Here is a 26,750-nt window from a genome sequence, read left to right on the forward strand (position 1 = left end):
CCAATGTCGTGTGAATGTCTATGTTCCACAGAACACTGAGACCTAGCTGTGAGTGCCAGGTCAGTTGGCAGCCATACCAAGGCCTTGCTCACAGCCCAGGCTAGCTTCCGGATGTCAGGGGCTGTTTTTCTTTCTCAAAATGTGCATTTGTATTTATTTTTTTCAAAGAAAATGGTTTTAAAAAGCTGGGCATAGGGGCTGGGGATTTAGCTCAGCGGCATAAGCACCTGCCTTGCAAGCAGGCAGTCGTGAGTTCAATCACTGGTACCGATAAAAAGAAAAAAAAAAAAACATGAAAAGCTGGGCATGGTGGTACATTTCTGTAATCCCAGCACTTGGGAGGTTGAGGCAGGAGAATCATTCACAAGTTAAAGACCAAAGTGAGCCCAAAGTCAGCCTGAACTGCATAGCAAGACCGTGTCTCAAAAAGACAAAAAAGTTTTTATTGGTACATTTTAGGTATACATAACGATCACATTCATCATAGGGAATTTGTAACTGTACATAATATAACTTTTTTTTTACTCCATTCCCCTACCCTCTCTTCAACCCTTCTTTCCCTTCAAAATGTCCATTTTTAGATGATCCCTGATTTCTGACCAGGGCTTGGCAGTCCAGTATCTAAATATTTAGACCCTCCCTGTACTCTGACCCAGTCACACCCATATGTAGAACCAGCCAGGCAGGGGGACGTCATCACTGGCTTGGGCTGCCTGTATCTGTGTGTGGTTTTGTGTACGTGTGTCTGTGCCCGCCAGAAATTCCCTGATAAGATGGGAAAAAGGCCAGAGGCGGTCTTAGCTTTTCTGCCCAGAGAGCAAGGCACTGAGACTGAGTCCCAACAGTCTCTGGGACAGAAAAGGAACCCAGTTTTAGGTGGAGTCCGGGAAGGAGGGACAGAAAGGGTACAGCCCGCTGCCAAACTCAGGGGAGCGGGAAAGGGAAGGGGTAGCCGTGAAAGGGAGGGGAGCGTTCCTTTGTGTAAACGGGTCTCTAGAGGAGTTGCTGGTTTTCCTTCAAGGAAACAGCCTGCAGTAGGTCACTGTGTGTTCCCGCCCCCATCCCTTTCTGTTTAAGCCTCTTTGGCTCCACAACAGGCTTGCTGATTAGAACAAAAAAAAAAAAAATCACATAAATTGACCTCATCCTTTACTCAGGGCTTAATCTGACCCTTTTCCAATTAGACTGTTTCCAGTGTTTGAACTGTTTGTTTAGTTGCATTTCTCAAGCTTTGAAATACTAGGGCATCTCCTGTGCCTTATAGGTAGCCTGGCAAGGGCTAGTGCCATCACTAAATGGTGCCAAGGTACCATCTGACACCAGTTGGAGAATGGCAAAGGAGAGCGGGTTTGAAGTCAAGTGGATGGACTCCCAGTGCGAGGTACTTTGGCCAAACCCTGACTCTTCTTCCCAGGGTGGGACTAGCCCTGTCCTGCACTGTGGCGAGGCCCAGCTGATCACACAGCCACTATCAAGGGCCAAATCTCCACAGGCACTTGAAAGCACAGAAAGCAGCCCTTGTGATCTCCCTCCCCCTAAGTAGAGAAAATGTAGCCAGGGTAAGTGGCAAGTTGGGGCAGTGGGTGATGTGATGGGGGTCTGCGCAGCCTCAGGTATAAACAATCCCAATTGCAGAGATTAGGGGCTACAGGACAGGCCTTTTCTGGTTTTGTTTTACTATCAAACCTGTTTACATAGCGGCATACAACCAACCAACCAACCAACCAAGCACTTTTGCAGTTTGGGGAGGGGCATGTGACCCCTACACTGAGGAAAAATAGCAGTCCCTACTCTGGGATAGCTTACTGTCTCTTCGGAGTGACTATCTCTTCAGAACAACAGGTAGGGCTAGAGTAAGAAGTTTAGGGGTAGGGCATTTGCTTAGCATGCACAAGGCCTGGGGTTCCATCCCAAGCACCCCCCTAAAAGTTTACTTTGAACATTATACAAGGTATACATGTGTCAAAACAACACATGGAGGGGCTGGAGATTTAGCTCAGCGGCATAAGCACCTGCCTTGCAAGCAGGCAGTTGTGAGTTCGATCCCCGGTACCGATAAAAAGGAAAAAGACAAAAAAAAAAAAAAAAAAAAAAAAAAAACAGGGAACCACATACATATGTAGAATTTTATGTCTGTATGTAATAAAAACAAACTTCTTTTTTTAAAAAAAGACAATTAGCATCTTTTCTTTCATATGTGGAAGCTTAAAAAAAGTTGGCTTGAAAATAGAATAGGGATTACCAGTGTGTGGGTGGGGGTAGGGATACAAAAAGGGAGATTGAATTGGTTATTTTGTTTTTGAACACTCTCCCTGTACTTCAAATTGACCTTGAACTCACTATGTGGCACAGGCTGGCCTCAATCAGGGAATCCTCTTGCCTCAGCCTCCCAAGTACTGGGATTGCAGGGGTGCACCACAACACCTAGCTAGGAATTTGGATTTGATCAGAGCATGTTGTGTACATGTATGAAAATATCACATGGGGCTGGGAATTTAGCTCAGTGGCATAAGTGCCTGCCTTGCAAGCACATGGTCATGAGTTCGATCCCCAGTACCGATAAAAATAATAAAAATAAATAAATATCACATGATCCCCATTTATACATGCAATTAATATTAATAAAAATGTAAAGTAACTAGCGCCAGGAAGGCCCACATTTGAGAGGAAGTGAGGCTCAGAACACCGCAGGGAGAGCTACTGCTTCTGAGGCTCTTGCTGCAAGGGGATTCCTCGCAGCCTCCAAGAATCTCCTAGCCCCACTGGCTGTGGCATCCAAGATCCCACTGCCCGTGCCCTGCAGCGGAATGTACCACTCAGGCTCCTTGGCAGCTTAGAGGAAGCGCCTGGGCCAGCTGGTATCTGGTAGTTGTACAGCCCTTTCTGGTGAAGACTAGCATCTGTTTTGTGGGGACATCACAAAGACTCTAGCAGGAAGGACACTGGGAAGCAGGGCAAAGCCACTCAAGTCATCCACAGCAGATCGGCTACGCACACCTCATTGCTCCTTGGCAAGATCAAGGATTTTCTGGGCACTACAATCCTTCATGATGCCCCACAGCTCCACAACCAGGACGAACCTGTGCGTTGGGTGGACAGGAAAGCCACTGGGATTGAGTGGAGAATTTGCTGAGTCTGAATTTCAGAGCCCATGGTCTTGTCCTCCATACATGGATTGATGGCTCCAGACACACAAGCAAGGCCACTGGTACTGAACTGGGGAGAGCAGCTTCTCCCTGCCCAAGCATTGAAGGCAGAGGCGTCTTTTGTTCCTCAGATGCTAAGAAAGCTCTGTGAGTCCTCAAAATAAAATCCCAAAGCCAGGCGTGATGATGCAGGCCTGCTTTCCTTGCACTCAGGGGGATGGGGCTGAGACAGGAGGATCATAAGCAGGAGCCCAGACAGCGCAACTCTGTGACTTAGCAAGATCCTGTCTCAAAGTACAAAAGGGCTGGGCTGTAGCTCAGTGCATAAGCCCAGAGTTGAAACTCCAGCACTACAAAATCAAGAAATAAAGTTTCAAAAATAAAAGTAAGTTCAAAGGAGGTAAATGCAACTGGATTTCAGAGATGAATCATGCAACTGGTATGCTCCACAGCAGGATTTGATATGGGCCTTGAAAGAGTAGAGTTTGGATAGATAAAATGGAGAAGCTGGGTGTGGGGGTGCACATCTGTAATCCTAGCATTTGGGAGGCTGAGACAGGAGGATCAACATGATTTGGAGGCCAGCCTGGGCTACACAGTGAATTCAAGACCAGCCTGAACTACAAAGTGAGACCTTGCCTCAAGAAACCAATTAAATTAAAATAAAGGCGTCAATAAATGAGATGTGCATATGTGTGTAGACATTAAGTGTCGAGAAGCTGGGGTTGGCGGCACACACCTCTCATCCCAGCATTTGGGAGGCTGAGACAGGAGACTGGGGTTTTGTAGCACCAGCCTGAGCTACAAAGTGAGTTCAAGGCCAGCCTGAACTACAGAGCAAGATTTCCTCTCAAGAAAACCAAAAAAAGTGACAGGCAAGGAAGTCAGACAGGCAGGGTGGGCTGAGACTTGGACTTTGACTTGATATGTTGGTGACTGGTAGTCAACAGGGAGGGGACATGGAGCAAGTGGTGCTTTAGGAAGTTACTGACTAGCAGTGGTTAAGGACGGACACAATACTTCGTGCGTCTTTCCATGGACCTATCTCATTCCATTGTACTTCTGTATTCCTCACTGATATCAGGAGTTTCTTTGAAGGGGGCGAGGTCTCGGGCTGCTCTTGTACTCACTGCATAGCCCAGGCTGGCCTCCAATTTGCAGATACTCCTGCCTCAGCCTTCCCAGTGCTGGGATTACAAGTGTGCACCACCATGCCCAGCAATAATTTCTCTTTATAGAAAGACACATAATAGGTCTCTTGAAAATAGTACACATTTGAAACATATATGTGTGTGTGTGTGTGTGTGTGTGTGTATATATATATATATATATTTTTTTTTTTTTTGAGAAAGGGTCTCACTATGTAGCTCAGGGTGGTATTGAACTGTGTACCCCAGACTGGCTTTGAACTCATGGTGATCCTCTTGTGTCAGCCTCCCAAGTGCTTGGATTACAGGCATGCACCACACCAGGTAACTGAAACTACATTTGATTTTTAAATTTTTATTTATTTTTCGTGCTGGAAATTGAACCCAGGGCCTTGTACATGTTGAGCATATGTTCACATTTGACTTTTAAAAGTTAAGCAATTTAGTTGGGCAGGCTGGGGAACATCTGTAATCCCAGCATTTGAGAAGCTGAGGTAGGAAGATCAACTGGAGTTTGGGGCCAGCCTGGGATACCCAGCAAGTTCAAGACAGCCTGAACTGTATAGTGAGACCCTGTCTCAAAAAGTCCAAAAGAAAGGAAGGAAGGAAGTTATGCAGTTCAGCTGGGTGTGGTGTCACCTACCTGCAATCTCAGCAATTAGAAGGATAAGGCAAGAGGATCGCCAAGGGGCTGGGGATTTAGCTCAGCGGCATAAGTGCCTGCCTTGCAAGCAGGCAGTCGTGAGTTCGACCCCTGGTACCGATAAAAATGAAAAAGACAAAAAACAAAAAAAAGAGGATCGCCAAGTTCCAGAGCAGCCTGGATTACACAGTAAAATCTGATCTTAAAAAACAAAATAGTTGCTGCTGGTGGTGGAGCAGACCTATAATCCCAGGACCTGGAAGCCTGAGGCAGGAGGAGTATCATGATTTTGAGGCCAGTCTGGACTGCATAGTAAGACTGTGTCTCAGCAAAACAAAACAGAACACATAAAAAAACAAAACAGGTTAATTTAAATGCCCCAAATAAGTTCACCTGCAAAAATTCAATTTGTATGCCCAGCAAATCATTTGCAAAGTAAGGTATACCTGTAAGTATATTGTTGAGCAAAGGAGTAAAGAAAGGACAGGTTTCTAGTTTAGCGGATAGCGGGTAGAGAGTTAAGAGGTCATGAGCCTAAGGAGCTGTCTCCTTAGGCAGGAAGCACGCCATTTCTGAGCCCTTCTTTCTACTGGTACTATTTTTCTTTCTTCCTTTCAATTTCATCTTTTGCTGTTTTTTTAAAGATTGGGTTTTGTTACACATAGCCCAAACTGGCCTTGAACTTATGGTGATCCTCCTGCTTCAGCCTCCCAAGTGCGGGGATTCCAGGCATGCGCCATCATGCCCAATACTACGTGTCCTTTCTGCCCCACATAGGATGAATTCAGTTCTGGGACAGGAGTTGTTCCACACAAGGCCACGTCTACTGTGCTTGTTTATCTGTTCCTTTCAAAAGGCTCTGCGCCAGGGCTTGGGCTGAACTCCGGCGGCATAACCACAAACAAGACCTCACTGGCACGCTTCTGCTTCCAGGAGGCCACGGGCTAGCAGGGAGATGCGCAAACCAGGATGCAGCTTGGGAGGCACAGGAACCTCCCTAGAGCAGAGGAGAGGGCCAAGTGTGGTGGGCAGAGCCCTGCAGGTGCTCTCGAGCGAAACCCGGGAACTGAAAGTAGTTGAGACTGCAGAGCAGGAACGTACTCATGTCTGAGAAAAACCAGACTCGGGAGCGGCTGCAGTGCGCTTGCCGTGGGATGTGCACAGCACTTCACTCAGCTGCCCCCTTTAACAGAATAGATTTAATGTAGAAGAATCAGATTTTATTGCATAATGTGAATATTAAGAATTCTACAACATAGTTGAAAATACAGAGAACTTGATCATTTGCATTCATTCACACAGAGAAAGTCTGCTGAATAAAAACTGCTCCTTTATCCCTCCCTTCCTCCCTCTGCCAGGGGTGGAGAAAGCCTCGGCGAGTCCGCAGGGGGCCTTCAGTCTTCATGAATGTTGAAGAGTTTGGCCAGTTCATTGAGGTCTTCATGCCGCTCGCCGTCCTTGATGATCTGGGGGAGAGAGTGGTGCAGATCTCTACCCGCGGCCTGGCCCACCTGACGCGGCTGCCCAGGTCATTCCTTCCCACATGCCGACAGGGAGGCATGAGGACAGCTTTCTGCTAACACCAGTGAGAAGGCTGCCAGCAGTGTGACTCCGGGCCACTGCATCAAGTCCAAGTCCAAAAGAAGCGCCCTGAGCCGAAGCTGCACTTTCGGTCTATGATGTGACCCGGTTAAACATGGCAACCCGGGGCACCGGCAGAAGCTACAGAGCGCTGCCCAACCCGCCTTCCCACCTTCCTCTGAGAGCACCGGGAGGCACCTACCTTCCTTGCTATGGGCATTCTGTTAAAGATGTTCCACAGCACGATCCCCACCACCACTTTGTCCCTGAGGTAGAAGATGACGCCTTTGCCGTAATCCTCCCCTTCGCTGGGGGCCTGGGGGACTGCAGGGCTGCTAGGAGGAACGGCGATTTCGGAGGCCTCTGACTCTGTCTCACTCTCTGAGCGGATACCAGTCCCTGTGGCCAACCACGCAAACACACACAAAGGCCGAACTTCAGTTATTAGGGCTTTGGCAAACTCTAAGTGCCAAGTGTCTTTCAAGACCTGCTTCGAGCTGCTTCTACACGGTTTGTTTTTCTAGGCCCATCAGTGCACTTTGGCCTTCTCCACCCTCACATGTAGCTGATTGCTAAGGTCCTAGGCAGAGCAGAGCTTCAACATGCCCACCACAGCAGAAAGTTCTGCTGGACACAGCTGTTAGTAGAAGGCCCATCCATAAGGAAACCCTTCAGAAAGCATTTCTTCCTACGAGAGATGACAGCGGAATGGCATCGCACCAAGGAGCCCCCTCCTCCTCTGAGACCCACAGGGCTCTAGGTAACATTTTCCAGCGGACGGAACAGTGACCCCCAAGTTGAAAAGGATCTGGGCCTGTCTTCTGGATCCACTCACCAGGAGAGATGGGAATTAAAGTGTAAGGAATACACTTAAATTACTTGGGAAAAGGGCCTACAGACCCACAAACTGTCTTACTTTCCCCTTAAATAGCAACTTATCCTTCAAACATCTCTGGCAAAAAAAGACACAGAGGCTAAGGAATGTGAGCCTAGGTCATGGGACAAGGCCAAGGTTAACAGAGACATGTGCGGGAGGGCAAGTCCATTCCAGGAGCGCTGCCTACTGCCTAACGCAATCGTGGCCCTGGGCTCTCACAACTGGCGTCAGAAGGAGTGCAAGGATCACTTAGCCTGGTGCTGCACTGTCCAGGGCCCATGAAGATTGTTGGTCCTACGCTGAGCTTCTCAGACCTCACTCGGTTTGTCTGTTGGTGTTTGTTTGAGGTAAGGTTTTGCTATCTAGTTCAGGCTGGCCTTGAACTTGTGGTGATCCTCCTGCCTTAGCCTTCCAATTGCTGGGATTACAGACATGTACCACCATGCCCCGGCTGGTTCTTGATATTAGCATGAAGTAGGAAATTAAAAATGAAAAAGAAAACCAAATCCAAAACCTAAAAAGCTCAGGTTGACTTCATCACCTAGGTCTTCCCAAGAGAGAAACTAAACAATAGTGTCATCAAGCTGGCCCTGCCATGTCCAGCATGCACACCCACAGTATTGGAGTCTGTGCTCTCACCTGGACATCGAGCTTGCCAGAGCCCAGATCACTGAAGAGTGAGGACTCGGGGTTTGGTTTCTTTTAAAGCATAACATGAAGAGAGGCTTTCACGGCCAGCTCCCTGTGGCCGATATAGAATCACCTTGCTCAGGAGACCTCAAACCACTGCTTCTCAACATTCTTGCAAGAAAAGTATCTTCCTTACCTGACTGTTCTGTGGCAGATTTCGGGGTGTCTTGTGCAGTTGCTTTTGCAAAAACACCGACTGTGGGCAAACTACTGTCCACAAGGCCAATAGCTTCATAGCCGACATCGGGACCCAAGTCGCTCCTACGGAAGGAGAAGAGCGTTCTGTTAACACCATGAGGGATGAGATGGCTACACACACTCTCCGCTCTCCACAGTGCACTCGGACAGGTCAAAAGACTCAGGACATGGAACAGGACAAATGACAAACTGTTCAAATGACGCTAGGCCACCAGGGGCCAACTGTGAAAAGGTGGGATTATCCTAAGATACCCTTATTTTTCCTTGAGAAGCTGCCACGCATATCACATACCCATGCAATGTCTAACTCTCTGAAATTATTCCTACTTCTATCCCATGCCACGCTTGGGGAGGGATGACTTCCTTGCTTTTGCTAGTCACCTTTAACTCACCCTAAAATAGTCTATGCGGTTTTAAAGTGCACTCTATTTTTGTGGGATCTGAGATGCTTTATGATTTCACTAATCTACATTATTTCTCACTGTTAGTCTTCAGTTTTCCAGACTGGAATGCTTTCCATAAGGAGGCACCTTTATCCACTTGGTCATTTTATTTTAGGTGGTCTTTTTTTTGGTACTGGGAATTGAATTCATGACCTTGCACTTGCCAAGTTGGCACTCATGCTGCTGTGCTAACTCCCCAGCCCCGTCATTTTATTTTAATTGCTTTTCTTGGAAATCCTTCCTATCACCATCACTCCTTCCTTTTTTTGTTTTGTTTTTTCTTTTGACAGGGTCTGGCAATGTAGCCTGGCTGGCCTCAGACCTGGGACCCTCCTGCTTCCGCCTCTCAAGTGCTATACAGCTGTGTACCACCATGGCTGGCTTATGCCTTTCTTAATATACTAGGAACGTGGCAGAATATGTAAGGCACAAACACATCATTACCATGCTTTCTGACAACAATCTAAGATACTGTAGCTATTCTGATTCTGCTGCTCTACATTTTATCTTCTTGGTCATGGTAGCTCAGCGTACAGTTATGGATTCACTGTTTTCTAACTACACTGTCCTATATATTGCAATTCATTGTTATTTCTTCTTTGCTGCTCACTCACAAAGTGTGTGTGACCATCCTGAAATATATTTCCATTAATAGAAAATAGCCCTAATAGCAACCAATTAGAAGGTTCTGTTGTTTGGTTTTTTGAGGTTTTTTTTGACGCATGGTTTTGCTGTGCAGCCCAGACTGGCCTTCAACTCTCAGATATCTTCCTACCTCAGTCTCCTGAGTGCTGGGATTATTACTACATCTGGCTCAGCTTCTGCAATTGTGAGGACTTTTTATGTATTCTATCTTTAAAATCAATAAAATAAAAGGTATCAAATAAGGACCAGGCCAGTGTTCAGGAGTATCCAGTGCTAACCCTCTTTTAATGCAAAGAATCATCTTGACTTTGAATTGCTCACTTGATGGGTTACACATGAGTGGGCTGTTTTTTTTTTTTCTAGTATTCTGGACTCACTGGGGTTACTAGTAAAGAAGAAATAAAAATATATTGCTGTCTATTCCTAACAGTCTATTTTGGTGTCACCTACTATAGTTCACACTCTGAGCTCTTTTGCTAAAATTGCTGGTGTTACCTCCATCCACTCAGCTCGTCTAACTTACACTAACCAGGACACTTTTACCAGATGGCCACTAGAGGTAGAATGTATGGACACGAGATGGAATTTTTCCCATTGGTATGAGGCTAACTGCCCTACAAGGTGACCACAACCCTGTGTTATGATCTCAATACTGAGTTTGAACCAAAGTGTTCCCAAGGTGCAGAACTCTTACCAGAACATTGACTGATGCCAATAAGGCTTAGCTGCTCCAGTCATATTTTCTCCGGCCAACCGTCCACTCACAACAGCATGATCATGATGCTCTACTCGCCTCCTACCCAATTTTATATCGTAGAAGCAGGCAGCATCTCCTGCCTTAGGAAAAAAGGATACAATGTGAATACACTTTTAAAAAAGCAAGTTAAAGAGAGGCTTAAAGAACCCTTACAATATTATTAATGTTTTCCATCTAAAGGTCAGAATTACACCTCAACTATTAAAAACATTTGGGGGCTGGAGATTTAGCTCAGCGGCATAAGTGCCTGCCTTGCAAGCAGGCAGTCATGAGTTCGATCCCCGGTACCGATAAAAAGGAAAAAGACAAAAAAAAAAAAAAAAAACATTTGAGAGGGGCCAGGGATCTAGCTCAGTGGTATAATCGCCTGCTTTGCAAGTATGAGGTTGTCAGTTCGATCCCTGGTACCAAAAAAAAAAAAAAACCATTTGGGAGAGTCCATTTATAATAAAACTAACCTAAATTTGCTGTGCTTCAGTTTCTGTACACCTGTTTCTCTTCATCTACCCTGAGCAAACAGGCTATTTGATAACCATGATTTTCTATATGCGGAAAGCAGTGTTTAGTGTTACTGCCTCTCATCGGGCAGTACTAAGGTTTTTTCCATCATTCCATATTAATTCATACAGTCCTTTACTCATTCAACAAATATTTATGGAGTACTTACTATGTACAAAAAGCATTATGCTGTCTGGGTTGCTGAGATGTAACTGACATGCTAGGGGCGACAGGGGCAGCTTCATGCAGGATGTGGTATTTGAGCTCTCTAACCCTTGATCATCTTTATGGCTATTCAGACTCCCTCAAAGCAACCTAAAAATCTAACAAGTGAGCAGTGACAAAGTAAACTATGAAATACACTTAATGGAATATTAGATAGTCATTAAACTGTTTACAGAGTCTGAAGCAACACGGCAAATGCTTACATTTATAGTGTTAAGTAAAAAAGGGCAGAATACAAATATTTATATATAACATGCTTACCACAACCTTGTAAAACAAAGAAAAAACTTATGTGCAAGAAAACAAAGGGAAGGAAATACTCTGAAACACTCCTGGTTGCTGCAGGTGACTATCCATCCCTCTTGGTCCTTCTTGTCTGTCTCCTATACTGAACTATATATATATCATACACTTGTAAAATGAAAACAGAGTGATCTTCCTTTCCAAGGAATTTCTTTTGCTTTTTGCTTTTTTGAGGGAGTTTCACTACGCAGTTCCGGCTGGCTGGGAGCTCAGAGCGATCCTCCCGGGTGCTGAGATTACAGGCGTGCACCACCACACGCAGCGGAGGGAACATGCCTGAGAACTGCTTCGTCCTCCACTCCCTGGACTCTCTGAGACCACGGGAACAGCAGATCTGCTGTGAAGTGGCGTGTGTGCCTGCCAGCAGTTATGCTGTGGCTACTGCCCACAAGCAGAACAGGAAGACTGAGGTCTCTTCCTGTAAGCACGCACACTGCTCTCATCGTCCATGAGCTTGCAGATGACGCCATACTTGATCTTCTAAACCCAGCAGTTCACAAATTTCTAATTTCTCCTCTTGCCCTCTAAACACTCTGACCTATTTGGTTAAGCTGTCAATGCATTTTAGCGCTCCCCCTGGCAGACGGGACAATGAATCACTCCCTGTCATGCTGTAGCACACTTACCACCCAGATGTTAGAGCGTGCTTGTAGCTCTGCGTTTACTCGGAAGCCCCCAAAATCAGAGTCTATTTCCAGTCCTCCAGTCTTGGCCAACTCAACATTGGGCTCCAGGCCCACAGCTGCCACTATGTGGTCAGTTTCTACCTGATGAAAAAAAGAAATCCAGTCAATCACCACAGCTTTCACTTATCACCACTGTCTGCACAGTATGCCATTAAGAATTGGTGCCTTAACAAGACCATGGGAATGGGTGTGGTGGCATGCACCTTTAATCCTAGGCTGAGGCAGGAGGATCTTCTGAGTTTGAGGCCAGCCTGGGCTACATAGTAAGTTTAAGGCCAGCACGCACTACACTGCAACACCCTATCTCAAAAAAAAAAAAAAAAAAATCAACGCGAGCCAAGAGGAGAACAGAGCTCCAGAGATCCGGCAATAGAGGGACTCAGGCAGCTTATTCACTCACCCTCTTGGTAAGTACCTGCAGTTTGGGCCTGGAGGAGAACCATTACCTGTGAGCCTACTGCCAGACGAGCTGAAAATCAAGCACCCTTCTCCCACCTGCCCCCTCCCCCCTTAGCTACTGGGGATAGATGTTTCAGCATCTCTTGGGAGGATGACCATATGCAGTATAGCAAATACGGGGGATTTCCTTCTATCTTCTGTTTGAAGGCATAGGTTGTTTTCACTGTTTTGTTATGTTTCTTTTGCTCTATTCAGTATTCTCAATTGGTTTTACAATGTTCTATTTTTGGTTTGATTTTACAATATGTAATTGACTAGACAGCTATTGTTAAGTTAAAGAGATATACCATAGTACTTATTACTACTATCCCAGTATCCTACTGTGAAATCCTGTACCAATTTCACTGCATTGCCTCGATTGGCTTTGTTCTGTCTTGTGCTGTTGCATTTTTACTACTTTCAAAATTAAAAAAGAAATACATGTTAAGACTCATGCATGTGTAGAATCTATAAACAGTTTATGAGAACTGATCTTATGACACAGGATGAAATGAACAGATACTGAAGAAAAGGAGACACTAAAGTACCCAGTGCTGATCCTGGAGTGTCATAATGTGAAACCCAGCAATAGGACTATTCTTTGTTCAGAGTGATATTAGCTTGCTTCGGTTTATTCAATGTCAACATAATTGAAGATATGGATAACAGCATGTATGTTTAAGTGTATAGGATTGATAACCATATTTCTAAGTTTTTGTTGGATAGTTGAACAGAACTAGTTACAATCTCACTGTTTGAATCCCCACTTTATATGCTCCACTTTAGTATCTTGAATAACTATTTGTAAGAAGACAATCTGTAATCATCAACTAGTGATTTCTTACTGTTTATTTTTTCTTTGAAATTATGTATTATTTCTACCCATTTTCTGTTTTTTTAGTCTTTCTTTAATTTCAATTTTAAAAAGAAGACACTACAGTACCCAGTGCTGATCATGGAGTGTCATGATGTGAAATCCGGCAATACTATTATTCTTTGTTCAGAATGATTTTAACCTGCTTTAGTTTGTTTAATCTAAACATAAATGAAGATATGGATAATTGCATGTATGTTTAAATGCACAGGATTGACAACCATGTTACTAAGTTTTTGTTGGACAGTTGATTAGAACTTTTTGCAGTCTCAGGGGCTGGGGATTTAGCTCAGCGGCATAAGCACCTGCCTTGCAAGCAGGCAGTCATGAGTTCAATCCCTGGTACCGATAAAAAGTTAAAAAAAAAATTTAAAACAAGAACTTTTTGCAGTCTCTCTGTTTGAATTCCCACTTTACATGTTCCATTGTTGTACCTTGAACAACTATTTGTAAAACGACAACATCAACTAGTGATTTCTTACTGTTTTTTTTTCTCTGAATGTATGTACTATTTCTACCTATTTTCTGTTTTAAATAGAAATTTTAAAAAATCAAGGCTTACTTTACCTCTGCTAAACATTTTTAAAGTGCCATGTCATAAGCCAACCCCCAATCACATACATAGACTCCACAGTACCTAAAAAGAAATCTGCCACCCTAGCAAGGATGCAAAAAATCTTAGATACAGAAAGGAAGGGGCCAAAGGAAAGTGGTCCACAGGAGCCTGCTCTGGCTCTCACCATCCTGTTTTAGGGGAGGGACAGTAATTCAGATAATTATGACAGGTTAATGGTGGCTGCCAAGGAAACTGAATCTGCTGGTTTCAAATGAAAGAGTACAACGAGGGTAGGGTTGGAAGGCCTTCTGGTGGTCTCCTTACCTTTCTGCCGTCTTTTAGCTTGATAAGCAGCTTGCCACCACTAACTCCAACTGACTGCACAATTGCACTGGGCATCACTTTTACCCCCTCTGTAAAAGCAAACAAGACCTGAAGAGCAAAGACCTGAACAGCATGAAGTGTCTGAGGTGAGATGAGGGTCTGTAACCTCCAGGAGAAGTAGAGAAGCTGACCAGAGGTCTCCCCTGCATCCAACCCATCGCCATCAGCACATGGGCAGCTGTGGAGAGCTGTGAGAACATATGCCCATGGCCCGTGTTTAGCATTTCCGGGAATCTGGCACCTCAGATTCAGAATGCCGCAATTAATCTGGAAGACTGGGGAACAGTGAAATGGTTCACCTCCCAGGCAACAGGGCTTATGTTAAGGGGGCTCTCAGAAAGCTAACTTGACCCTTGGTCACCCTCAAAGGCAACAGTGGCAGCACACGGAGTCTCTCTACCTCGTCTGACTTTCTCCATGGTCCAGTTGCTGAGGTACTCAGGGAGGATCTTCCCCATGTTTCCTTTCTCAGGGAAGAGCTGGATCACTTCTATGCCCGAGGTTCGAGCTGGGAAGAAGAAAGGCAGCCTTTAGGGCAGAAAGTTAAAGGTAATCCCAGGAGGCTAGGAAGGGAAAGAAAGCTGCCAATCTGGCCTGAGCCCCCACCTGTGAAGCACTGGGGCATGCAGGCCTTGGCTCATGTAGAAGGCAAAGAGAACAGGCCAGAACTGCTGTCCCAGATTAGGCTACCAACTGTGAATTCAGTGCCCTTCTGCCTATGCAGTCACCTGAGGCTTACACAAGTACTTTGTGACCTCTGAATCGGAAGCACCCTCCTGAGAAGATGCCCTGAGTTCACACAGCTGAAAAATAACACTAAGAAAAATGGTTGCGATGAAACATTTGGACTGGAGCTCACAGACCTGTCAAGACGCGAGTTGCCATGCACCTGAAGCAAGTTTTGGGATTTTCATAGGGCAGCAGTTGAAACACACACACAGTCTGTACTTTTTCATTATAGGAACTCACTTCCCTTAACATTTTACTTCTAGTGCTCACTTCAGTGGCACATATACTTAGTATTTTACTTCTAAAAGACCTTAATGGAACCCCTTCTACTCCTTCTGCCAAATACATCTCTAGAATTGGTAACAGTCTGTACCAGATGCGTGTGATGTAGGGGTGAGAAAGAAAACTTAGGTCACTCCCAATACTCACCCTTTCTGCCAAGAGCACAGGCCAGTTCACTACCAAGGAAGCCCCCACCAATAATTGTAATCGATTTGACTTCCCGTGAGATCTTCTCCAAGGCTCTGAAGTCTCCAATCTGCGGGATCACAGCAGTTTAGCCCACTGACCTCCCAAAGGGCCATAGGATAATAATCCTAGGAAATATTTTCCTCTAAATCTTTTACAACAGTAAACAGATTTTTTTTCACATAAAAGCTATCTAGAGTGGATCAGTTACAGGCCCTATGTTGTTAATGTGAATTTCTTTCTCCATGATAACATTCCAGTCCTTAACTGGTTCGGTTTGCCATTCTTTTTCAGGAGGACATCTGGCCGACTCTGGAGATAACTTTTGGCTGTCAGGAAAGGGAAGTGCTTCCAGCACTTAGTGGATACAGGCCATGGATGCCTCCAACATCCTACCATGCACAGGACAGCTCCCTATGCAACTATCCAGACAAACATATCAACAGTGCTGAGGCTGACAAATCTTATTCTACCAAGAACTTAAAGGACAGCATGAAGTGTCTCAACTATTCCCCAAGAGTGGCTGGAAAATTACAGCAGTTTTTATAAGCAAAGCAGTGTTAAGAAGTAAGCCGCTCCCTTTCCTTTTTGCTGTGGTATTCTTGACCCTTCTCCCCAGTCTCTACATGCCACTTGCAAATGAAAAATGCCAAGAGGCTATACGGAGTTCCAATGAATGAAATGCAACAAGAAAACCAACTATGAAACTATAGCAAGCAAGAAAATCACTAACTATTTTTCTTCTGGGAGCTTAAAACCCTTGAGTGACGTATTCAAGGGTCAGAGAGAGGAAGTGACTTGTTCAAAGCTAGATAATAAGTCTGGAAGAAAAGCCATATATAGAACATGGCACCCTTAATTCCTGGGTGAGCACTTGGGGACCACAATATTGCATTATCTCTTCAAGACAACACCACGAAAACACTACAGCACACAATTACCTTTCTGAAAAGTGTCGTTCTGCTCTTCACCTCTGCTCCAGCCCTATCAATGGCAGACAAACTTCTTGGTGTGCCTCCTAGAAGTAAGAGGAGGAAACCCTTTAGCCTAGCTGCAGATAGGAACAATCCCAAACAGGCCCCCACCCCAGGTGGGGCTCTCCTTGGGGTGCTTGTGTGCTCCCTGGTGGTGCCACTACAGCTACCATAGGGGAAGATGGCTTTGTGTTCCTTCAAGTGGCCCTCACAGCAGGATTTGAATCAATTTCCACGGAGAAGCAGATTTGGGTCTCCTCTGGGGGGGTCTGTCCCCCCATGGCTGGCCAGAAGGCCTTACTTTATGCCTCCATACTCTCTTCTAGTTTCTTCTGAGGATTCGCCAGCTACCATGGCAACACTGGTCTCCCAGCTGCTTCAGTCTCTTCTGAATTCCCATGGAAATTGGCAGTGAAGCCAGAAGCCTATCACTTTCAGGGCACAGGGTGAACACTAAGCAGGGAGAGAAAAAATGTTCACTTCTTGATGTTTTTACCAGAAGGGATAGCAAGGATAATCCAGATGGGCTGACGATCAAAGGCTCCTGGACTTAGTCGGGTTGTGCAACAAGAGAAGACATCCTTTTGAGAGATTCTGGGTTTCAGTTCTCTCAAGATAAAGTAGTAATGCCTTGTATGGAGAAGGCTGGATTTTAAAACTTGAATCAGCTACCGGAGCCAAGAAGCCAGCTATTTCCACAAATACCCACCCGTTGCAATCAAGCACTTTTCATAAGTGATCTGAGAGCCATCATTAAGTTTCACCATGTTGCCTCTGACGTCCAGCTGTACTACCTGGAATAGTTACACACACACATAAGGTAGATGAAACATGAGGTAGATGAAATAAGCTCTAAAAAGAATTTCATTGAGATAGAACCCATATAAAATTAAATTTATCACTTAAAAGTACACAATTGGTGTTTTTTGTTTGTTTGTTTTGTTTTTTTGTACCAGGGATCAAACGACCCCATGCTTGCCTGGCAGGCACTTATGCCACTAAGCTAAATTCCCATCCCACAATTCAGTGGTTTTTAGTATATTCACATCATGTAATCATCAGCACTATTTAATTCCAGAACATTTCCACTTTTTCTCCAATCCTCTGGACCTTTTAGCTGTCGTCCCAATGAGAAGAATGAATTATTCTTAAGAAACCATCTCTAAGGCCAGACGTGGTGGCACATGCCTGCAGACCCAGCGCTAGGGAGGAAGTTTGAGGCCAGCCTAGAGATGAGTTCAAGACCTAAACTACATATCGAGACCCTGTTTTTAAAAAACAACAATCTCTAAGTAGGCACTGGAACCACAGCTTCTGGTACCCAGTGTAAGTTCCTAAGTAGGCAACATCAGAGCCAGCAGGTGCTGACCCCAAAGGTCCTACATGATTTGTTGGTATAGAGAATTTGCACAGCCTTTTCTACTAGGCTACTGGAGTCCTGACTTGTCGGTTACAGCTCTCCTACACCCACAGTATCTCTCTCTACACACTGCTTTCTCCAACATCTCATCTTCCCTGATCCTCAGCTCTCCCTCGAGGACCACTTACTTACACGCACAAACTGGACCTCTACCCACACACCACACCTCAGGCCAGGCAGAGCTGCTGGCACTTTGCAGGCTTCCTGAGGCCGCAGCTGCTTCCTGATTCTTGTACCTTCGCTCTCCACTGCAAAACACCATCCCGACCCCTACACATCACCACTACCCAGCCACCTCCTGGCCACCGAAGATCTGGGAACTTGGTCATACATTTCCTCAGAACCATACCCAGATTCTTGTTAACTCATAAATCACTACTTCCCACCTCGAATATCTTACTCTTGGGCCACAATTTTCCCAACTTTGTCACAGTTTCACTATCTTCTGCACATGCTTTTGATTTCGCTGTCTAGCTGGCTATTCCATCTGACCTAATCTGTGTCGGTGACCTGTTCTCTTGCTGGCACCCTTAGTTCCCTTGCTGTAACCAGCAAAAGAGAACTTTAAAAGTCAGAACTTTGTAGTTTTAGGGACGAGCTGTTTCTCCAAACTTTATTAAGCCAGGGCCATAACCGCCACCCCCTCCTCTCCTCGCCCCAGATGAGTGGACAGAATTGCAGATGCAAGCCTTAAGAGCTCAAAGTCCAGTTTCACTTCCACCGGGAAGACCGGGCTGAAGCAAGCCTGGCACTATCTGTCGTCCCATTCTACTGCCTCTCATTTCCTTGGAGCTAGCTTTGAATAAAGTCTTTTCTTCCTTTCCCTGTAACCTAATAATGTAGCCCACCGTGGTCTGCATAGGGAGCAAGCTGAGCACCTGAGCAGCCAATGCTACTTCTTATGGTTCAGAGCTTGATCTCTGAAGCCTAAGAGAGTGGGTTTAGTCTGCCCCACTCCTTACTGGCTTCTGAGACCATAATTTCCAAAAATATTTATTGAATGCCTACTATGTTTCAGATGCAGTGTTAACTGCAAGGGACAGAGTGGTAAACAAGACAGATACTTTCCATCTTCAGAGTTTAGTAACCAAGACAAGCAATTTAACAAGCACTAACAGTAATCAACAGTAACAAATGTGACATGAGTGGTATCATGGTTTAGATTTCAAGTCTCCCTCATGCACTTACAGGTGGTGTTTTTGCCCTGGAAGCTAGCCAATTGTGGAATAAACTTTAAGTTTTGTTTTGTTTTTGGTTTTTTGAGACAGGGACTTGCTATGCAATTCAGACTGTCCTTGAACTTACTTTGTAGCCCAGGTTGGCTTCAAACTCACAGTGATCCTCCTGTCTGAGCCACCCAGGTGCCGGAATTATCTAATGAACAGGACATTAGGACATTTCTTTTCTCTCTCTCTTTTCTTTCATAATGGTGATTGAACCCAGGGGACTTGCGGATGCTAAGCTATGTGTTCTGCCGCTGAGTTATATCCCTAAGCCTACAATTCCTTTCTTTTCAGATCCCTGGGCCAGAGTGGCACTGTGCATCACATCCTCCTTGTGACTCCCTCCAGCCCTGGCTTCTGTCCTGGGCTCTCCTCGTGCTGCACTCTGGAGTCTTCCCTAGTGGGAATGTTGGGGCTGCCCAGGATTTGAGCCTTGCCTCACTCCTCTCACTAACGATGTTCTTCCCTGGGAGGCCCTGCCGACTCTCATGGTTTCAATTCCTGCACATATCCGGGATTCATGAAACTCTACCTGAGGTGGCCTCCTCCCTGAGTGGCACAGTCACACATGCAATTGCCCAGAAGCCACCTCCGCACCAGGACAGAACTTCAGGACTGAAATTCCCCTTCCCTTAAAACTAGTTCTTCTTCTCGTAGTGTCTCTCTATTAGGTCCCACCTCTATCCACTCAGATGCTTTATCCAAGGAGGCCTCAGCTTTATTTCCCAGGTGTTACCACCTTTTCTTTATATTGCTGGGGCACTGGGAATCCAGCCCAGGGCTTCAGAGATCATTACTTTTTGTTTTGTTTTTGAGACAGGATTTCGCTATGCAATTCAAACTGGCCTCAAATCTATAGCAATCCTCCTGCCTCAGCCTCCTGAGTGCTAGAACTACAAGTGTGCACCACCATGCCCAGCAACATCACTTTTCTATCAAGAAGTAATACAGTATTAAGAGCTGAGGCTCTAAAATCATAATAACGAGGTTTTAGTTCTGTAGTCAGACAGATCTGGACTCAAATCCGTCTCTCACTTATTAGTTTTGTGTGTATAGGCAAGTTATTACAACTTATTTTAAAAACTCAATTTCTTTCTGTATGAAATGGAAATAAGCTTACTTCATAAGATTATTGAGAAGATAAAAGCAGACAATACATAAAACATTTAAAATTGTGCCTACAAGACCAGAATAGGTACTACACAATTTTCACTCTTTTTCTTCGATTTTATTACCATCATCATGACTACTATCTTAAATTGGGTCCTTATCATCTCTTGCCTGGGTTGCAAAAATCTTTAAAATGTTCTCTCTGGTGTTATTCTCCTGCAATCCCTCCTTGTCACAGCCAACAGTAATTACTGAAAATTCATTCTAAGTGTTTTACATCCTCACCTAAAATTCAACAGCTCCTTACTGCAGAGGAAACTCAAGCTCTTACACAGGGCAAGCTGTAACGATCATGTCCCTGTACAACTTCTCCGTTTTGTTTCCTTCCGCTCTCTAACTCAATTTTCAGGCTGCCTGTTTTGCTTTTCCACATCCTTGATCCTGTGCTGTTCATTTTATTAAATGTTCTTTGTTTGAATGCTCTTTGCTCTTCTCTTAATTTATGACTTCTTCATTCCCAGGGACTTCCCATTCTATAAGATTTTTTCCCTCCATAAAGCTTCCCTGATTCCATCACTTTACTGGGTACTCTTCCCAGTAATTCCCATGACACACTGCATTTCTGCCTTCTATGTGTTATAATCATCTGTCCATGTTCCTGCTTACTACCACTAACCTCAAGAGGGCAGGGCCTCTGTGTCATTCACACAGAAGGGACACTTAACACAGAATGTTCTGCTACAGACCTGTATTTTCCCTTCTCCATGTAATGTCCCCTTCTCAGAGGAATGTGCCTGTTCTTACCAAAGGTGAACCCTCCTGCTCACGCTCTGGATTCCAATAACTCCGGGCTTTGCTCCTTCAGCAATATCCATTTGTTGATTTGTTATCAATAATCCCAGAGAAGCTACCTCTACTCCATCCAGGTTGGCACTGCCCACTGCTAACCTAGAGTACAGACCTGTACAATACTGCACAGACGTTTGTATCCAACAAATGATGAAAATGACAAAAAAAATCCCAGAGAAAAGTTAATATGGAAAATTCATTTTCCACATCCTTGATCCTGTGCTGTTCATTTTATTAAATGTTCTTTGTTTGAATGCTCTTTGCTCTTCTCTAATTTATGACTTCTTCATTCCCAGGGACTTCCCATTCTATAAGATTTTTTTCCTCCATAAAGCTTCCCTGATTCCATCACTTTACTGGGTAAAGTGGATGATGAAAGGAGGATGAGCAGGAGTGCAAAGAGAAATAGTAACTACTTTTAGGTTATGGTCCTCATAATACGAGGTCCTTGAGAAAATTTAGCCAGCACGGTTCCCTGTGCTTTGATTCTAGTACTCTCTCCAGCTGGACATACTAAGCATTATATAATACTAAGCATTATATAATACTAAGCAGTATTAATCCTACAAGGACCCTGAACTACAATGGTGGGACAGATGGAGCAGTCACAGTACTTGTGGGCTGACATCTATGTAGGTCTTGACAAAGGCAGAAGCCTACAGGCTCACCTTTTTTCCAGTGAGAACAGCCACACCACCATTCTCAATGTGAGGCAGGTCCTGAGCAGAGACATAGAAAGAAGGTGGCTGGAAATATATGCTGTGTGGAAAAGGGGAAAATGTTATAAGCACCTGGAATTACCATAGGCTTCCCTCATACTTAGTAAAATTATGTCCATCAGAAAAAAAAATGTGGGACATTTTCCAGTGTAAGTCTCTGGAACTAACTCTTGGTCATGACTTGCCTACATAGAGGTATTCTGGATCAGTGGTTCTAAACTTCCCAAAAACTTTCCCCCAGAGGACATTTGGAAATCTCTAGAGACATTCGTGGTTGTAATGATATGGGCAGACTACCGATATCTAGTGGGTAGGGGCCAGAGATGCTGCTAAACAGTCTATGAAGCAAACTTGGACATGGTAATCCCAGTACTGGGCAGACTGAGGCAGGAGGATTGCAGCAAGTTTGAGGCCAGCCTGGATTACATGATGAGTTCAAGTATGGCCTGAAATATATAGTGAGAACTTGTCTCAAAACAAACAGAAGTCCAAACAGCCTATGAAGCACAGGATAGTTCAACACCCGCCCCCCAAAATTATTCTGCCCCAAATGTCAATCAATGGTGCTGAGGCCAAGAAACCTGGCTCTAGATATAGGATTATTTTAATGAACAAGAAGGACACCCAACAGGCTGGCATTCACATATCTACTAAAATTAGTGCTTTGGAATCAAGGAAAACATAGTCTAGTTCCTAGATAATCTGCTTGAAACAAGCCAAGCACAGTGGTGTGTGCCTGTAATCCTGCTGCACAGGAGGCCGAGTATGAGAACCACTTAGGCCTAGGTGTTTGAGATCAGCCTGGGAAGCACAGCAAGACCCGAACTCAAAAAAAATAAATAAATAAAAAACAGAGTTCATTATGATGTATTAGTTAAGGGGTGGCTAAGTTAATTGGAAGTATGTACTTTGCATGAAAATGGTAAGGCAGGTAGCTTTGTAAAATTTAATCCCTTGTCAATGAGGATTGATCTAATGAGGAAAAACCAAAAGCCAAAGAACATGGTATTAGAATTGAGAGATCTCTTGGGTGTGTGGTGAGTAAATCCTATTTTTCTTCTTTCCATTTAAAAATTAGTACATGATTGCAATACATAATAAATACATTCATCAATGGAAATTGGTATATAAACCTTTTGTATTTTGATTCTTTTTACTTCCCTTTCCATCTCCTGATCCACTGATTCCCTTCTTATATTCACAAAGTCTATCTCCCTGGGAATTGAGAAATATAGGGGTCCTTTCTAAGGAACAGACTTCTAGACCTGTACCTCCAAGTGTTCTGTGCAAACATTCTGATAAAGAGGGTCTTCCTTATGGTATTCCCACTCTAAACTCACGATTCTGAATGGCTGCTAGGTTGTCAAAGAAAGTGCCATTGAACAGTTTCCTTTGCTTTTATGAGGCAAGTATAAAGAAGCAACAACACAAGATAAACTGATCTTCACCAGAGAAGTGTAATCTAAAGGTCCTGGAAAAAGAAGCGTTAGTATTTCATAGGTCAACGTTAAATTGCCACTGTTGGTAGTTCTAGAAAAAGAATCCAGAATGTTCTTTGTAGCTTGTTGTCTGTGAGCCAGACCAAATGGATACCACAGTGGAGTGGAGTGTACAGCCAAGTTATCCTTCCTATTGGTTGCACACAGTTTACGGCAAAACCCCTAACCTATTCCTTGTGCTCAGGTGAAACTGCTAAGCTGGCCCACTTTACATAAACAAATAAATTTACCTTCTCTCTTTACCATTCCACTGTTTGAATCGCAGTGTCTTTGTGACATTTGGATCATCTGAAAACCAGAGTTCTTTTGAAAGAGGGGGTCGCATGTATGGCAGTTCAGGATCTTCAGATACAATCAGTACCTTTAGACAGAAAAATAATAATGCTTATCACAGCCAAGTCAATAATAAAAAGGCAAATATCCACGTGTTCATATTAGCTAAGTGCTTGCAGACTGTATCTCAGTGCCAAGCAAAATAGCATGCACCTTACTTACCCTGGCCCCAGGATCCCGAGCCCGGATGGATCTGGCTGCAGCAAAAGCAGCAGTGCCTCCACCAATGAGCAGGAAAGGAACATGACTTGGGACAATGACTTGAGGAACTGGTTGTTCTCCTGCTGAAGCTGTAAGCAATAGCCAGAGATGATAAATCTTTTTTTAAGGCTTACATGACTCTTTGCCACTATTTAAAAAAATGAAAAACCAAAACTGATTGGAGTGCAGCATGGCAAAGCATGCCTGTAATCCCAGCACCCAGGAGGCTGAGGCAGGAGAATTGCCATGAGTTCAAGGCCAGTCTGGGCCACACAGTGAGTTCAAGGTCTGTCTGAACTATATAGCCAGATCCTGTCTCAAAACAAACAAACAAACAAACATTGCCTTGCACTTGTCTCAATGCTTTACATAAAGCTACCAAAACATAGTATTTATACTAAGCTCAACACACTTGCTGAGCTGGGGGTGTGGCTCAGTGGCAGCATGTGCCAGCACTGTGAAACAATAACAATACTTCATAGTATCCTGATGGAAGAAGGAAGTATCCCTTTTGTGTGTGTGTGTTTTTTCTTTTTATCGGTACCGGGGATCGAACTCACGACTGCCTGCTTGCAAGGCAGGCGCTTATGCCGCAAGTATTCCTTTCATTTCATTCATTCTGTAAGTGAAACTACCAAAGAAAAATGGGGTGGTGGTGAATGAATTGTTAATGTCATTCATTAGGTCTGTATAGAACTAGAATCTTACTTAGATATTTAGTTATTTCTAAAATATATTAGCCAGGCATGGTGGTATAGGGCTGTAATTGCAGTACTCTGGGAGACTGAGACAGAAGGATCCCAAGTTTGAGACTCGGCTGGGGAACTTATTAAGACCCTGTTGAAAAAGAATCAGTAACAATTGGGCAGGAAATACAGCTCAGTGTGAAGGGCCTGAGTTTTTGCATTAGTATTTCAATAAAACAAAACAAAAAACATACATGTACTAGAAACTATATACTAGAAGGCTTCTGCCCTTCCTATTAATATTCTACTGACCACCAGAAAAACATCAGGTTCAGTTTCGCCTTTTGTTAGCAATGAAGTGGGAACAAGCAGGAGGTCAATCAGGGATTATTATACAGTGTTCAAGACCAAGAAGTGCTGCTGCAGAAGAAAGCAATGCAAACCGCACACCTAGACTGTGGGGCTTATTATAGGATTAAAACACTTTTCTCTGGAAAACCAAGTGAATTATGTGGGGTGAAGTGATGGCTTAGGACTATGTGCTTCGGGAAAATAAATACAACTTTAACAAACTCAAAATTCTAAAGACTCAAAATGGACCAAAGCATTTTCTTCACTGAAAAAAAGGCTTTTTTCCCAGTAGTTCTCCTTTCCAAGCTTGCCTTTTAATAATCTAATATAAACAAAACAAAAAAGAATCTAATATAAAGAAAAGCAATCGTAATCTCACTAATTTTGTTCTCAAGTCCAAATGCTAGCCGAATACTTTAGCAAATTGCTCTCAGTTCTGTGGTAATGCCACAGTTGCTAGAAGCTTAAAATCTCTGACATCATCACTTCTACAAGATACCTAGAAATCATAGCACCAACGCTGTTTATAACTCACTTTGTGAGTCTCATACATAGCAAGATCTAATGGGATACTCACCAGATAATGCAGCTCTTCTCTGTTTCTCTTCTGGTGTCAGCCCTAACCCTGAGACTCTTTCATTGTATCGTTTCTGGTCATTTATTATAGTCCTGTAGGCCTGTAGATCCAAACACGGAGAAAGTTTACTTCACCACGCAGCTAAATCATACCATAAAGTAGTATCATCTTTCAATCAAATGAAAAGCTTTTGTCTATACAAAGTTAGTTCCTCTATGTTAAAGTCACTAAAGGCAAAGATCTTAAGAAAAATGTATCAGGTATACACACAATCGGTGTGAGAAGATTAGGCAAAAGCAGATAAAATGTGTCAGTGTCAGATATTCTGAGGCTCTCTGTAAAGAGCTCTTATTGAATTTTGAAAGTATAGATAAAGCAATGACTTCTAATACTAATAAGTATTAGACAGGGCTAAACTTTAAATCAAGTTTAAATGGGTTTAGAGAAATTGGTTTTAGACTATGCTAGACACTAGATGTGAAAACACTCTATGCAGCCCTTAGTATAAGCTGGGAAGTAATTTTCTTGATGTTTCAGGTATTGCCTAGTATTTAGATGCTTGAAAAAGGGGTCACCTATATCCTTTTTTTTGGTACTAGGGATCAAACTCATGACCTCACACTTGCCAGGCAAGCGCCTATGCCGCTGAGCTAAATCCCCAGCCACTTGTACCCTATTTTTAAAGATTTATTTCTTTTTTTTTGTTTGTTTATGAGACTGGATCTTGTGTAGCTGAAACTGGCCTTGCATTCCCTAGGTAACCCAGGCTGACTTTCAATTCATGGTAATCCTCTTGCATCAGCCTCCCAAGTGCTGGGATTACAGGCACTTGCCACCACACCTGGCCTGTATCCCAGTAACTCCTCTTTGCTTCACTGGCCTATCCTTTTCCAAAACTGAGGCAAAAGGAGTCTCGGACTAACTCCACAAAGATACTAAATGTCAAACATCTTGCTTAAATACCTACTGCAAATACAGTATGCATTTTCAATACTCTTTCCAATTGAACACTGTTTTTCCATTATGACTAGTTTATTGTTACTGTTTTATAACATATAGTACCAGAATTTTCTAGTATAACTTTTATATTATGTATTTTTTCCCAGTGCTAGAGCTCAAATCAGGGATGGTCTACCACTGAAAGTATCCCTAGTCTTTTGGATTTTTTATTTTGAGACAGGGGTCTTGGTAAGTTGCCTACACAAGATTTGAACTTATGATCTTCCCATCTTGGTCTCAGTACTGGGATTACAGGTAAACATCATGGCACTGGGTTATACTTATTTTTAAAATTGTATTTATTTATTTGGTGCTGGAAATCAAACCCAGCCCCTTGTGTATGTTAGATGAGTTGCTCTATGACTGAACTATATTTCCCAGCCTTATGAGCTACTTTGTGAAACGTGGTAAGCAAATAACGTTTTAAACCATATTTTTGTTCTTTCATAACCCACAGGGTCAACATGACAAATATTTAAGTGATTGTATGCCAAATAAAACCTTAGATTAATTAATTGAA

At 43.7% G+C, this 26,750-nt stretch overlaps 1 protein-coding gene across 2 annotated transcripts in view; it reads right to left on the bottom strand.

Moving 5' to 3' along the window:
* Window positions 1–6,135: 6,135 nt before the first annotated feature.
* The window catches only part of Aifm1 (apoptosis inducing factor mitochondria associated 1), a 37,094-nt gene continuing 16,479 nt past the window's right edge, over window positions 6,136–26,750 (bottom strand). For both annotated transcript variants that reach the window (XM_003462234.5, XM_003462233.5), the window contains exons 3-16: window positions 25,232–25,331; window positions 23,579–23,706; window positions 23,314–23,444; window positions 21,534–21,624; window positions 16,973–17,057; window positions 16,231–16,307; window positions 15,251–15,359; window positions 14,493–14,600; window positions 14,033–14,121; window positions 11,781–11,921; window positions 10,066–10,208; window positions 8,222–8,346; window positions 6,721–6,917; window positions 6,136–6,403 (exon numbers count right to left, since the gene is read on the bottom strand). In XM_003462234.5, the coding sequence (XP_003462282.1) occupies window positions 6,332–6,403; window positions 6,721–6,917; window positions 8,222–8,346; window positions 10,066–10,208; window positions 11,781–11,921; window positions 14,033–14,121; window positions 14,493–14,600; window positions 15,251–15,359; window positions 16,231–16,307; window positions 16,973–17,057; window positions 21,534–21,624; window positions 23,314–23,444; window positions 23,579–23,706; window positions 25,232–25,331 (1,596 nt within the window). In that variant the 3' untranslated portion in view covers window positions 6,136–6,331. The remainder of the gene's footprint in view (window positions 6,404–6,720; window positions 6,918–8,221; window positions 8,347–10,065; window positions 10,209–11,780; window positions 11,922–14,032; window positions 14,122–14,492; window positions 14,601–15,250; window positions 15,360–16,230; window positions 16,308–16,972; window positions 17,058–21,533; window positions 21,625–23,313; window positions 23,445–23,578; window positions 23,707–25,231; window positions 25,332–26,750) is intronic.

The sequence above is a fragment of the Cavia porcellus genome, unplaced genomic scaffold (genome assembly GCF_034190915.1).
Source record: "Cavia porcellus strain 051 isolate PalLab524CR breed Dunkin Hartley unplaced genomic scaffold, mCavPor4.1 scaffold_3, whole genome shotgun sequence".
Lineage (NCBI taxonomy): Eukaryota > Metazoa > Chordata > Mammalia > Rodentia > Caviidae > Cavia > Cavia porcellus.